The sequence below is a fragment of the Neodiprion virginianus genome, chromosome 4 (genome assembly GCF_021901495.1).
Source record: "Neodiprion virginianus isolate iyNeoVirg1 chromosome 4, iyNeoVirg1.1, whole genome shotgun sequence".
Classification (NCBI taxonomy): Eukaryota; Metazoa; Arthropoda; class Insecta; order Hymenoptera; family Diprionidae; genus Neodiprion; species Neodiprion virginianus.
The window spans coordinates 40,815,281-40,829,494 of record NC_060880.1 but is presented as its reverse complement, the minus strand read 5'-3'; the positions used below and the strand labels follow the sequence as shown (position 1 = coordinate 40,829,494).

Sequence of the window (14,214 nt, the reverse complement as noted above, 5' to 3'; positions counted from 1 at the left end):
TTTTTAAACATGGTGCCGATGCTGCTGTTGAAGAAAAAAAAAAAAAGAAAAACTTGGAAGGATAGATTTGTTATTGATAGTGTGTAAAAAAAAATCCAGGCTTATATTTTGTAATAATACAAAAAGAAATGGATCTTGTGAATTTACAACTTTCTATAATGAACATAAAGTATAATATGCCCCTAAACGATTAATCATTTTTTAGTTATACTTGTATATCTATGCTACATCTCAACAAGTATGTGCAATAACAGCGCGTGCAGTACTATCGAAATTTCGTTGAAAAATAAACAATTGAAACGTTTACTTAATGCCATATATGTATACATCATCAACAAACTACCTTCACTCGGTTCCATTATTTCTATTTTTCCGATTAACGTATTTTCCAACTCTTTTTAGGAATAACTTGTAACTCACATATATTTACAGTAACAATTCCTATTATAGGTATATTCGTACACGTGTATTAAGCATTTGTATTTGCCTGAAGAATACAGTAAATCCCTGTGCAATAATCTGGTACCATTGAAATGTAATTGTATAAATCTGACTAGAACAGAATCCTACAAACGAGGATTTCTTTCGGTTTCTTGTAATTTATGGGAGAATTATATGGTTCCAGATTTTTTACCATTACGGAATACCGTATTAATCTACGACTAATCTGACAACCAAATAAAATCGAAACCGTACGATATTTCTCAATTACTACAACATGTGCAGTTTCAAAGACAGTTTCTAGTCAGCGGCTCGTAATTTTATATAGCATCTAAGTATCATTTCAAAAATTATTTCCAAAAATATTTGTATAACTGAATAGTTAGAGCAGATAGTAACTGATTGCGGGAATTATCAACCACGACATTCTCTCTCCCTTCCCCATTCAGGTACAGGTTTGTAATGACCCAAAATACTCCTGTGTACTCGGTCGATTATAGCCGTGGTTCGTTTCTTGTTGCTTTGAGATTTATTCTCAAAACAAACCATGGATACCTTTGAATTACGCGAATGTTTCTCATTTGCACAGCGTGTTTAGGCGGTAGTTACCGTGTCCGGCTCGGTCGTCGTCGCACTTTCTTTCGGCTTTAACGGACTCATAGAGATTTCTTTCTCCGAGGAATATATTGATTTGGATTCTTGTCTTTCCTGTTCGCTCTGCCATTTCACCTGAAACATAAAGTATTGGAATGGTCACTATGCCTTTCTTGTTTATTTCTAAAGACCTTCAAATTCGATATCGCGCGTACCTTCTGCCTGTGCTGTCTTACGGCATCCATGCACCTATCGATAACCATCTGTTCCGTCAGAACACCGTCCTCAGAGGCGTACGCAGCAGCCTGCCATGCTACTCCAAGCTTGGCCAACTCTCTGCCAGACATTCCTTCGGTTATAGCTGCCATCTTGGTACAAAGAGCGCCGTAATCGAACTGAGCGACCTTAAGCCGCTTCTTGCCTTCAGTAGCTGGCTGAAGAACGAATTTTTCAAAGTATAAACGCACGAGGCGCTCTCTTTCCTCAATGCCAGGCAGATTGAACTCAACCATTTCGTCCAGTCGGTCGTTAACTGCCCAATCGAATTGTTCCGGGGTATTGGAAGCGAGAACAAGCATAAATTTATCGCTTTGCTCTCCGGTTCTATACAAAAAAGCGTTCAATGTTGCTCTTAGGTCTTCAGATATACGCTCGCTCGATCTTTTACGCAGGAAGGCATCAGCCTCGTCGATGAAAAGGAGCAAGCCTTTCCGAGAAGTCGACGCCCAGTCGAAAACTTTGTGGATGGCAGTGACACCATCCCGACCTAGTGGTGCTATGTCACCTCCGGTCAGGATAGCATAATCCATTCCCGAGTGTTTGGCCAGCTTTTTGGCAAACATAGTTTTTCCTGTACCAGGCGGTCCGTGCATAAGTATGTTCCTGTACATTCCCTGATTTCGCTTAGTGTTCTTTGTCGCAATTGCAACGTCACGCAACCTCTCTTCCAACTTTGGAGCCAGGATTACTCCTGACAATGCGTCTGACTGCTTTTCCTTAAGCTGTTTCACAGTTTTAATCGGATGTTTCAACGACTCAAGGACTGAAAACCTTGACGTCTCTCGTACCAGAGATGGTTTTCCTAAACGCGATTCAATGTAACGAGCAGAAACCCCCGTTGCTCCTTTGGCAGTATAAACACCCAGTGCTATAAGCGACAAACCACCAGCTGCTGCTAGGATCTTGTCCCAGTCTTGTAGCAGTGCGTTTGCACCTGTACCAAGTACTGAACCAGCTGTCCTGAAAGGTACAACATATTACTGAATATGATAAAATGTGATATTTATTGACTTATGTCGATGTGAATGAAGTGCCAGTACCGAACATAAGCACCAGGTGAAACAGTTATCTAGAGTCTAATACGAGTTAACATTACACAGCACTGTAACTCTTTTGAGTATTATACATTTCTATTTTTGAAAAGTCTCTCTTCCTCACAAATTAAATCACATCTCGAACATACTTACTTAATTGATTCTAGAACTGTAATCCTGTTCTCAGAAGCTTTTAGTCTAATCTTTTCTAAATTTAAATCTTGGTTTTCTCGGTCAACCTTTGCCTTTGCTCTAAGTTCAGCGTCTAATTTCTTCATTTCGTTTTTATGCCTCAATTCCATTTCGTGTTCAATAGTTGCCTTTCTCATCGCTTCCTGTTTTGCTACAGACTCTTCCTGCCGCCTAAGATTCTCGTCATTCATTCTTTGCTGCTGACCCAGCTGATCGTCGTAACGTTTTCTTGCTAGCTGGTCCTGGTATTGAGCCCGCATTTGATGCTGTTTCGTCTCCTCTTGCATTGTTTTTCTCCTTTCATCGCCCTCCACTCTTTTTTGTTCAGCTTTCATCTGCTCAATGTGAGCTTCATACTCTTTCAGCTTGGTCTGCATTTCCACCTGCCTCGTCGTTTCTTGAAGCTTCGATAGCTCGAGAGCATCTTTGGCGTGGCCTGCAAATGTAGAGTAATGTCAAGAACACCGTATTTCACTGGCGCATGGCATCGGTGGGATAAAATATATCGAGTAAAACTATCCCTAGGAAATAAATGCAAAAACAAGGGCGGACAGATCTTGTAGTTACTCTGGGTATTAGAACATTTGCTTTTTGCTCCAGAATTCGACATTTGTATAATTTCGTGACAATGTTTTCTGGTACCTAACGATACTTTGATCGAAAGAAATTTGAAGATTATTGTAGCAAAAACAGAGGGAAGTGTAACTTAGTTAATGGCTAGTTTTGCATAGCCATTTTTAGACGACAATTGCAAAGGATTTAATCGCAAGAAGCTAAATTGAAATACAAAACGCATCTAATGAACGATTCTTCGCACGACATAATAGAAGCTCTTTCATCATCCAGGCTTTGGCATGGGGGGAGATCAACGGCCGGCATGGCTAAGACATAACCCCGCTCTGAGAATTACGTAATCTTACATAATGGTGATTATTTTGAATGAAGATTGAGGGGAAAATTACCGTACTTGATCTCTCTAGTTCTTTGGCAGCAGCCGCGGCCCTTTCGAGCGCGCTCGAGTCAAATCTGTAAGCTTCCATTTGTGATTTGGTTAAATTTTTCGGAGGCTGGTCACCCCCTCCGCCGGGTGATCCGCCGCCGGGGGGTCCACCTCCTAAGGCTGGTGGTTGTGCGAATTGCGAGAAGTCCTGGGGTTGCTGGGGGTTACGGTATCCGAACAACCACGACATCGCTCAGCCGGCACAAAACACTACCGAGAGTAATCAAAGTCCTAAAACGTATCGGCGAACAACTCGGCTCGGCTCTGCTTCCGCAATCTGAGACCTCAACACTCCTCAAATCAACTACTCACGTGCGCACGAGGGTCGTGGATACGGAATACTGATGCACGACTCAATGGCCAATGGGACGACTTGCATGGACCTTGAACCGGATGTCATTACTAGCAGACGATGATGCGAGAACAGCGCATGCGCAGACATGCACTTCCGGATCAAATAGTTCACAAGATGTTCTGCTGATGACGCTAAAAACCGAAATTTGTGCATGCAATAGCTGACGGTGCTCTTGATACGGGCGCTCTACCTTATCTACCAATTTCATGTTACCGACACGTCGCAAGATGAATGAATATGTATGTAGGTTGTCTCGTTCACTGAAAAATATAAACACAGTTGCCGTAATGGGCTTTGGTATGATAACCGAAAATCGTCGTGCGCTTGCGCCCTCTGAGATGTTCCAACGGTAGAGTTGAGAACTTGTTGCAGAACATCAGAGAGTTACCGATTTCGACATGATGCTGGCTGCATTCACCTTCCGAATAACACAGTCTTCGCAGTGGTAAGCCCAAGCCTGTGTATACTTAACGATTCGTCGGTCATACAAGAAATTAATAATGACAATAAATTTCTTCCAAAATTCTTGGCAAAACAGTGATTAAATTAATGAAACTTGAATACCAAGACAAGCGCTCCCTGGTTTCTGCGCTCCAGGTCCGCTAGCTGGTGAAACTCGTCTTCAGGGACAAGCGCTCTTACGTCCTACCACCTCCAAACACCTCCTACCACCCCTTACCACCACCAAACACCTCCTACCATCTCCGTCGACCTCCAACCACCCCCTGCCACCTTCTTTGACCTCCTACCAGCTCCTACCATCTGCTACCGTTTCCGAACACCTCCAATCATCCCCTAACACCTTCAACCACCCCTTATTACCTTCAACCACCTCCTACCACGTCCAATTCCCCCTAACACCTTCTAGCAGCTCCTACCACCCCCTAGCACCTACCCTACCCTACCCTACCCCACCTTACCCTATCTCATACCCTACCATACCAGGTGCAAGGGGGTCGTACAGGGTGGTAGGAGTTGGTCGAAGGTGTGAAAAGGTAGTTGGATGTGGTAGGAGGTGGTAAGAGGTGGTAGAAGGTATTAGGGGGTGGTTGGAGGTGTTCGTTAACAATAGAAGGTGGTAGGAGGTGGTAGGAAATGGTAGGAGGTGTTTGGAGGTGGTAGTAGTTAGGAGCGCTCGCTCCTGAAGTCGCGTTTCTCCAGGTAGTGGACCTGGAGCCATACCATGAAAAAAGCCGAAAGCAGCACAGGACCCATGGGCAATTCGAATGAAATCTGCGACAGAACACATAATAACTTTCCTAGTAGTAATTTGGAACTAGGCGCAAACGTTTTTCTCGCAGAACATCGAAAGTGGGTCAGAATAAATCTAGTGCCGCATGTTTCGAAATCCAGGAGAATTTAGCTCAAAAAATGAAAACGATTTAGTCAGTTTCCTTTTTTGCAACTTTTGGAGGTAAGAAATTCTTGGTCTGAGAATCGATTTTGAGGAACCTTCAATGCCTAATTGAATCCTCGGAAATCCAAAAAAGACTTCGAAAACAGCGTACGATCAACAGCTGAAATATTACGATGAAGATGAGTGAAAAATTTTCGTTCATCGACTGTGTAAACTCTTGATCCGCTTTTGATCATACTTATTTTAGGCTACCCGCACCTGACTTCCTTCGCAAAATCACATCGGAACGTGGTCATAAATTAATTTTAGAATTCGGCAAAATATGAAATATCAAGTCTTGAAAATACAAATGGGTTTCTTTTTTACGATTTTCGAAATTAGCAATATTCGGCACAGAATCGATCTAGAAAATCCCCGTTCCACTAATTGGACCTCCAGGAATTAAAAAAAGACATCTAGAACACCGTAGAATCAAAAATTGTTATCAACTCCTGCACTACCACTGGTTACTAATACAAGACTAAGTCTAAAAATGTCTGCATCGTTCTTCTAAAATTGTTTCAAACAACCAACTTAAGCATTCCTGCGCTTCAGTATCGTTACGATTTTTGGAATCTTATTACTTTTTTCTGTAGTATCAATATTCAGGAACTTTTTTTGGCCGATTTGTACGTCAAGTACTGAAATAAAAAAACTGAAACATCGATAATAGAATTAAACGAACCAACTGATTCAGAAATAGATGTGGACTGAGATAAATGTTGAAGGATACTTTGCCCCATATTCTCTCAAAGTTGGCCCGGTGTCGCTTATAGTAGTTTTCATTCCACTGTGTGGAATGGGTTCTAGAGCGTCGTTATACGAACCGTTATTTTTACTGTAGATGAATGCAAAATATGGAATAACCGTATGGAATCATTGACGATATATTTATGCTTGATAAAAATTTTATCTTACCGGTACATCATTATAGTAATCACAACAGGAGGTCAAATATACTATACAAATAATTACTATGGCTACCTCAATGTCATCGTTTGATATAAATAACATTGACGATTTGTACAAAATAATTGTTCACAGAAATAAAAAATGACTTTCTAAGTGTATTAAAAATAGATACGGTAAATCTGAGGATGTGTCCGCTTGATATTACTCTTAACGATGAACATGCAGCTGCTCCCACTTTCTTGTACGAATGCCTTGCAAACTCATGCATTCCTTTCAGGTTCGAGTGTTTGAAAATCTTTGCAACTAAAAATACACAATAAATACCGCAGAACTTGTTTGTTTATTTTCAAAGTAGTTGAACTCTTTACCTCAAACTAACTAGTCTTCTGAGTTTCACAACCGTTTCGTAATACTCGTCACATTATCAAGGTTCTGACTTCCGTTACCCATTTAAAGGTAGGAAGTCCTTGACTTTCACTTTAGAGCTTACTTTCCACATCATCGACCACTGGAATCGGGTTGGACACAGTCCATTTTTCTTTAATCGGTAGATCTTCTTTTCTCGGCCTAGTTTTTAGATCATGAGTTCCTGCGTAATGTTCCTGGATCTCTCTGAGAGTCCGTCCCTCCGTTTCCGGCAGAATGAAGTAGATTACGATGGCCCCCACAAACCCGACCGCCGAGTAAAACCAAAATGTACCGGCCAGTGTCATTCCATTTTTCATGTAGAGGTAAACCTTGTTCACGACGAAGCCACACGCATATCCAAAAGCACTGACTGCACCCGCTGCAACACTCCGGACCTGAAACCATTTCGTTTTATTAACATAACGTTCAAAAGAATCAAATCTATCCGTTATTATGAATCCGTCGAAGTGGCAGGTGATATAAACATATAACATGCTCTCGAATAAGAATGGATTTGAAAAATCATAAAACTAATGTTGATGGAAGAAAAATTGCTACATGGATAATCGTGCAAGAGTACCTGTGATGAGAAAACTTCCCCTATGAGTATCCAGGGCAGCAATCTAATTCCGAAGTGACTAAGGTAAGCGGCACCAATCAAGGCGTAAGTTGGAATCCAAGAGTAGTCTTCGCCCATGACGAGGCCTCGCTGGATCAAGTTACCGTAAAGCGCAGCGATAGAGAAACAGACGGTCGTGCTGAGAATGGAACTCAAGGCGATAATCCGTTTTCCAGTAAAGTGTATCAGAATTACGCAAGACAACGTGCCGAGGAGTTCAGCAGCGCCCATAAACACCGTGGCTTTGAATTGCTCGATGGGCGCATGAAGTTCACCGAAGACAGACACTGCGAACGTCTGCAACGGCGTCATGCCGCCAAAGTGACCGACAAGGAAGGCCCAGCTGACCAAGAAAAAGGGCACCCAGAAGGTGCGATTCGTGTAGTGCCTCCAGGCTCTTTCTCCACCCGCTGCTTCTAATTGCTGCGGCTTTTGAATGGACTCGCAGACGGTGTTGTATTCCTCCCGGACGTGGTCGGCAGGCACCCATCCCCGAAGCCAGCGCAACGCCTTTAAAGCCTCCTTCATGCGCCCCTTTTCTGAAAAAGTCCCAGAAAATATGAGCGAAAAATATCGCACTTGTGTTTCGAAATATTGGTTTCTTCAAAATCATTGTAAAATTAAGAAAATAGTGATTTTTTCCCCAATATTTCATTACGATAACGTTACCAACTTCAACCTCGTATTGAAATGGCTAAAAATTTGATTGAACGCACCGCAATCGTTTTTATTTTAAAAATATGAAATCGTTGTATCGGAACAAATTAAATTTTTTCCAGTTCATGTTTTCTTGTTGAGTCAAGAGTTCAATCGTTCAAGCAAGTAATGCAATTTTTTTGTTACAAAAATCATTTGCGATGGCTAAAACTTAGAATTAGTCAAGCGCACAAGACGTATTCATCGCATGATATATCATTTGTAATTCCGTTGACGCGATAATTTGTGGCATTTGCCCGATACTTGATAGATGATACCTGAAACCTTATGGTTGTATACGTAGATGTACAAATTCTGACTTTCAAGGTGACGACCCAGTTTTATGAGAATTTTCAAAGCTACTTCCATAGCGAGAAAGTTCACCGCCTGGTGGCCGTTTATAATACTAACGTACTGACGTATACGATGAATATATTCTGTACTTCTTTCAATGCATGTGGTGTTTCATTTACCTCGTAAACAAATTGGTGCAACCGATTGAACCAGTTGATTACGCTAAACAAGGTCCGGCTAGATCAACAAAGTATGGCATTCGATCGATGTTAATTTTTTCTTGGCTAGATTCGTGTACATATTTCATTTGAAATACCTAATTGTTTCTGTCAACGAACATGCGACTTGGAAGAACAACATACAAACTTAAAATGAGATCATATTTAGTTGACTCAATGTCGGAAACGCATCAACAGGTTCACTCGGATGAATACTTCACACCATCGCGACAAGAAAGGCTTTTGTTGAATCAAGGAATTCGCTTGACTGATTCATTTTGGCACATTAACCAAATCAAAATCGTTGAATCAAAGTCATCGTATTTGGAACAAATAAGGCATACCGGATTTAAGTGAATGCACACCAATAAAATCTGTTTCGTTGGTTCAAGAGTTCCTTTCCCTCCGTGCATCCACTGCGGACGGTCGCAGTAGTAAATAAACGTTACATGATTTTTCCTTCTCCTTACCAATGAGCCAATGAGGACTTTCGGGAATCAGACACAGTAAGACGAAGCACAATATCGGAAAAATCATGTTTACGAGAGCGACCACCCTCCAGGTGGTCAAGCTGCCCGCTAGCATTTGAATAAAGATGCCGAGAATTACGGACATGGTCGAAGTCGCTGATAGCATGCCCCGAAGGTGTGGTTGCGTCACTTCTGCAACATACGTTAGCACCGGTGCTTCCAAGAGGCCACCGGTAAGCCCCGTCATGGCTAAGGCACAAAAAAGCATCGACGAGTTGTAGGAATAATAGTACATAATCCAGGCAGCGATGAACGGAGCATTTAATATCATCATCGTCTTCCTTCTTCCAAGGTAACCAGATATTAATCCACTGCCCAGACATCCGACAGGGACGAGGATCAAGTTGAGACTACCTGAATAAAGTGATGAAATTTAATGGCCTAAAAGTTTTCGGTTCGTTGTTCAGGTTTAATATCGGTTTCGTTCAAGGTGATTAAAATATTTAGCATAATTAGTGCGCTATTCGCAATTATCGCGTCACTTACTGATCCACGTGATTTCGTCGAGGGTGACATCAATTTCGGGTTCCGCTTTCTGCAGAGCAGGAAGGAGAATGGTGCTAAATCCAATTGTACAACCATAGCTCAGTAATAAAAGGTTTTTTGCACCGACTGCCAGTACCTGCGGAGCTGCTTGTCTCGATTTTGAGACCGGTATCACCTCTGGTCCCGACCTTATATTCTGCTCGTTTTGTGGAAATTTCCGGTTGTTACTGAAACATTGTCGTCATAATAGTTTTAGGGTTTCGTATCCTTTTACTCTTTGAATAACTTTGACTTCAGATATTGTTGACATTTTTCGCAGTCCTCGGTGTTAATGAACGATTCGATCGAATCCTACTACAGATACCGGTTGGGGCCGGTATGATTCATCTTTCCTCCTAAAACTTATTCAGTGGTAAAAGATAGCGCGGTAGTTCCGTCGCGCTTGATAAGCACCGTTATACAGTCCTCTCATGAGGACCAATCAATTAATTTCCTGCTGAACGAACTGGACGCTTGGATTTGCCCTTCCTTATTGCTTACAACCTTCACCTATTACCACGTAGCTAACCGTTATATGCATGATCTACGACAATTCGTAACGTACCGGTGAACTATCTCGCAGTGACGAAGCTTAATTCTGAATAGCAAAGCCTGGCACGTTGGTTCTCACAATCAGTAGACGGATATTCTTCAAGCTCCTGAAGTTTCGTTCGTAAGATAATTATGACATTAGGCGTCCTGTTTCAATATCGACCTTGCGAGGAAAAAATAGTCCAGAGCCAAATAATACGGCTGCTTGTGTAACACCGGATAGCCATCACACTAGTGAGTCGTTAGATTCGTACGACAATGTGTTTGTTTTTTTTCTTTCAATTTTTCTTTCAGTCAAACGCCTCCTTTTGTCATTTTTATCGCCTCGTAAATCACACCGAGAATATTACAATTGTTGTAGGTATAATTTAACTTTTACAGAGGATCGTAAATCGCACTGCCCGTAATTACTCTACCGACAAGTAATCTGCTGAGCAGCAATCGTACTGCGCGTCGAAAAATAAATATGTATGTGTAATAACGGGTATACGGCAGGACGTATAACACGATGAAGAATTCCCTTCAAACCGGTTTATTGGTTAGGTAGGTAAATAATAATTTGCATTGTGAAACGATTTCATTTCTCAGCTCTACGTTAATACTGGCATAATATATCCTAGTACAACGACCTGGCGTAAACTGCGCAATCCCATCACAGACTGCAATGCTGGAATGAGAATATAAGAGGATGTATGGATCTTGATTTATATGTATTACAATTGTAATTAGCGCACTATTTCAGTTATATCACGGTGCACAGTCAAGTGCACTTTTACTGCTGTAAAAAGGTCATTAAGCTCGCGACACTTTCATAATCCTCGCATCGTTATACAGGTGGCAATAATCCGCAATGCAGGTGACGTGCAGAGCCGCGATGCTGCATGTTTACAACTAGTCATGATGCAACGACCGGATGTCACACTCTAAAATTAATTATTATTCAAAAATTACAATAATATTCCATGTAACAAAGTATATCAATGATTTTATCTCGCATAGCAGAGATTCACGTTTTCAACGTGGAGGAATAAAGACTTCGTGAATTTATTCAAGTTTTTTTAATCAGTATCATATTTTTTCTTTTTTCCAGAATCAGCGTCAGTCTCAAAAATCTCGTGTATAAACGTAAGGTAGGTACATGCGTATTGTAGAAGAATGTGATAACCATGAGACAACAATATTAAGCGATTAGGCGGCAGCGACGCGTCAATTTACTACGTACTTATACATAGAATTGTGCCGAGTGTTTCACTCTTACCGACAATGAGCTCGGGTAGCCTTGTCCTACACTGAGTGCATTTAACGGCGATTACTCAGACAATTACAATTTTACTGCATCCCCATTTGCGGCATAATAGAAAAGTACAACTACGACGCGGTGTGCGTGTATTACTTCAATCAGTCATACGTGATACGATATGCCAAAAAATAAATGTTGCTCTTGCAACAATGGACCTACAGGTTGCTTTAGGAGTGAAGCGATACATGGAAGCCATTCACCGATGTACTGCAATTGTTTAATGACTTTCATTCGATGCGGGTCATCGTCTGCAGCGGTAGCTTTGATTATCCAGACGACCGATGGCTTCATTGATAGCCGCCGTATGTCGGTAGCCGTTATGAAAAGCTTTTAGAATTGTATTCTTCGATCGACGATAACAGCCACTATAAATATATCGGGTTGCGTGGGGTACAATGGACCCCCTGGAAAATGTTGAATAAAAATAAAAAAAAAAACAATCTTTTCTTTCCAATATCGAGACATTATTAGAGGTTGGTTAAATATGTATTTAATTAAAGTATGCAACATTCTTTTAGGACTGAAACGAATTTTTATACAAGATTCTTTGAAAATGATATCTTAGACGAAGGGAATATAAATTTTTTTGGTTGTACATGCTGATAGATAATCAATGATTCATTCGACACAGGTAGAATTAAAGGATGCAGAGTCGTTGGAAAAAAAAAATACTTGTTGAAATCATTTTTGGAGAAGGCCCGTCGTGCCCCAAAAATTCTGTATTTCATTTTTCAACTTATGACAATATAATCATGAATTTGTTCGATATAGATCAAAACGACGTGTAACCGGTGTTCAAAAGCCACAGAAAACAATTAGCGGCTTTGGGGATCACATTTTCCAGAATTCATGTCGCATAATCTATTAACTTAACAGCTCCGCAAAGTGAAAATTACTTCAATTTTTTTCCTAGTGGTATCTCTTTGTAAACTACAATAATTTTCAGTACAGCATGCGATGTGGCAATACTCTTGATAATTGTATTCGAAAAAATGATCATCAAGTAGATGACAACGCGATCCAGAAATTTGTGACAGAAATTTTTTCCAGAACTAGAAAATTATTCAATCTTTTACGTTTTCTCGATATTTATCTTACGACCACGATCATTTATATTTCTTTTTATTCTATAACAGCCTGATATCGCGTATTAATAATCATTGACACTTGACTGTTAAGGTCAATTTAAACGCGTGCCAGGATGCACGTGCTCATATGATGCGTGTCGACTAATTTTGCTACTGGCAATGAGTTTCGTGTAAAAGAAAAATGTTTAATTAAAAAATGATTATTAAACAAATTTGATTGAAGATCCTGACACTCACAATCATGTATAATGACGAAATAAAAATCCACGGAAATAATGATAAACAAATAACTAATCTAGTTTAACTCCCGCGTATTCAAATTATTAATAATATTCGTAGCAGCATTGTGCAACCTAAGTTTAATCATCTCTTGCAAATGAAATCGCCTGCGTTTTTTCAGGTTTGGTAAAAAAAATTTCTAATACACGATAAAGCGGCCTCGTATCAGCAGCATTAAGCGCGATAATACAAACATGATTTTGTATAAGAGGTTTACTTTGTGAAAACTGTAACAAATATTCATGCATGTATCACACGCAGTTTAGAATCGTGTTGAAAAACTTGAAGGATCGAGAATTATTCTACACATTCTGAGATTATACCGGCGACTTAGATAGTAATATACATTATCGTCACGAATAACAATTCATGACCGTACTAAGTAAATCGGATATTCTGTAGACCGTGTAAAGTCTGGAACTTAATATTTGTGTATACATATATATATATATATATTTCAAGGCTCACGACCAGCCGACATCGTCAAATTGTACGAAATATAGCATATGCACGGGATTGAAATCGATAAAACAGTTTGGATTTAAAATATCTTGCATAGAATTGGCATTCGTGCATTACCAAAAAATAGCCACAGACAACAGATAAAAAAATTGATTTCAACGTGAAATATGATGTAATAATAATTTGTTCTATACATTGTCAAGGTAATCTGCGTAACGCTCATTCTTCTCACCCACCTTATAGTTTGATCCTGGTTCGAGGAAGGTCCCATATTTTGGAAGCGATAGCGCCAATGATTTCTCGTTTGACAATTGCAGTAAATTCGTGATTCTACGTTATAACGAATTTCTTCAGACAATTTCCATGACAATAGATCAAGTCAGATGACTGTTTGGCGATCGCGCGAATGCGATGCGAAATGAATACGTCTCAAATTACGTAGAGACGAAGACCGCAGAGGAATAGACTCTGGCTGAATCTTTCGCTCACTCCGTTTACTTCGTTCACAATCCACGAGCATACTGACATAAATTCGCCACTGTATAACATCGGCACAAGTTCCACTACGTCACCTCACGCCAGCTGTTATACCATCTACGTACCTATACGTTAAGAAGTAGTTCATCTGCCCCACCCCGGTAGTCTTCGTTTCATTCAATTTTTCGTTCCATTCTCAAGGTGTTTTCAAAACGCTTCTTCAGCGACGTCGGCGTATTCTTACTTATAGCTCTCGAAGCTCGTGGTCAGCGGCAAAGTTGGATTTCATGGAGCTACGAGCCATCGGCTCGTTCCAAAATCGGAATCTAGTACTTTTCAAGACCAATTAAAAAACCATGTGCTTGAAAAAATGTTATTGCTCCGGGAGAGCGAACCGATATAATCCAATTAAGAAATAGTGTTTAACCCGGTCTTGATATCACCAAATTAAAACCCAAATGTATAGACCAAGTTTTTTGCGACTGGATACTCGCATAATTTGCTTGGAATGATCAAAGTAACCGTGAATTTCTGTTTAAACGAGAAAACAATCGCTTGTCCAA

General features: G+C 40.4%; 2 protein-coding genes across 4 annotated transcripts; both read right to left on the bottom strand.

The window, feature by feature from the left end:
- Window positions 1-84: 84 nt before the first annotated feature.
- On the bottom strand, window positions 85-3,935 carry LOC124302597 (ATPase family AAA domain-containing protein 3A homolog). Of its 2 annotated transcripts, XM_046758912.1 has the most exons (5): window positions 3,853-3,935; window positions 3,508-3,750; window positions 2,502-2,976; window positions 1,251-2,274; window positions 85-1,170 (listed from the first exon to the last, which is right to left on the bottom strand). In XM_046758912.1, exons 2-5 carry the CDS (start codon window positions 3,728-3,730, stop codon window positions 1,036-1,038), a joined length of 1,857 nt encoding a protein of 618 aa, XP_046614868.1. In that variant the 5' UTR covers window positions 3,731-3,750; window positions 3,853-3,935; the 3' UTR covers window positions 85-1,035. The 2 variants fall into 2 exon arrangements, with proteins under 2 accessions (XP_046614868.1, XP_046614867.1); XM_046758911.1 differs by having other exon boundaries at window positions 3,508-3,896.
- Window positions 3,936-6,175: 2,240 nt separating this feature from the next.
- LOC124302598 (facilitated trehalose transporter Tret1-like) lies at window positions 6,176-13,736 on the bottom strand. Of its 2 annotated transcripts, XR_006907738.1 has the most exons (6): window positions 13,411-13,736; window positions 9,455-9,681; window positions 8,909-9,322; window positions 7,192-7,769; window positions 6,572-7,006; window positions 6,176-6,506 (listed from the first exon to the last, which is right to left on the bottom strand). XR_006907738.1 is itself a non-coding variant. In XM_046758914.1 (5 exons), the coding sequence occupies exons 1-5, from the start codon at window positions 13,443-13,445 to the stop codon at window positions 6,683-6,685; spliced, it is 1,578 nt and encodes a 525-aa protein (XP_046614870.1). In that variant the 5' UTR covers window positions 13,446-13,736; the 3' UTR covers window positions 6,552-6,682. The 2 variants fall into 2 exon arrangements, 1 of the variants encoding a protein (XP_046614870.1); XM_046758914.1 differs by lacking the exon at window positions 6,176-6,506 and having other exon boundaries at window positions 6,552-7,006.
- Between the last annotated feature and the right edge of the window lie 478 nt (window positions 13,737-14,214).

Bases quoted from the DNA above. Each gene is read 5' to 3' on its own strand.
- LOC124302597 (XM_046758912.1), bottom strand. From the start codon at position 3,730: ATGTCGTGGTTGTTCGGATACCGTAACCCCCAGCAACCCCAGGACTTC. The intron at 2,977-3,507 runs GTACGGTAATTT...CTACATTTGCAG, and splicing joins CAAAGAACTAGAGAGATCAA to GCCACGCCAAAGATGCTCTC. The intron at 2,275-2,501 runs GTAAGTATGTTC...TGTACCTTTCAG, and splicing joins ACAGTTCTAGAATCAATTAA to GACAGCTGGTTCAGTACTTG.
- LOC124302598 (XM_046758914.1), bottom strand. From the start codon at position 13,445: ATGGGACCTTCCTCGAACCAGGATCAAACTATAAG. The intron at 9,323-9,454 runs GTAAGTGACGCG...CACTTTATTCAG, and splicing joins CGACGAAATCACGTGGATCA to GTAGTCTCAACTTGATCCTC. The intron at 7,770-8,908 runs GTAAGGAGAAGG...GGACTTTTTCAG, and splicing joins AAGTCCTCATTGGCTCATTG to AAAAGGGGCGCATGAAGGAG.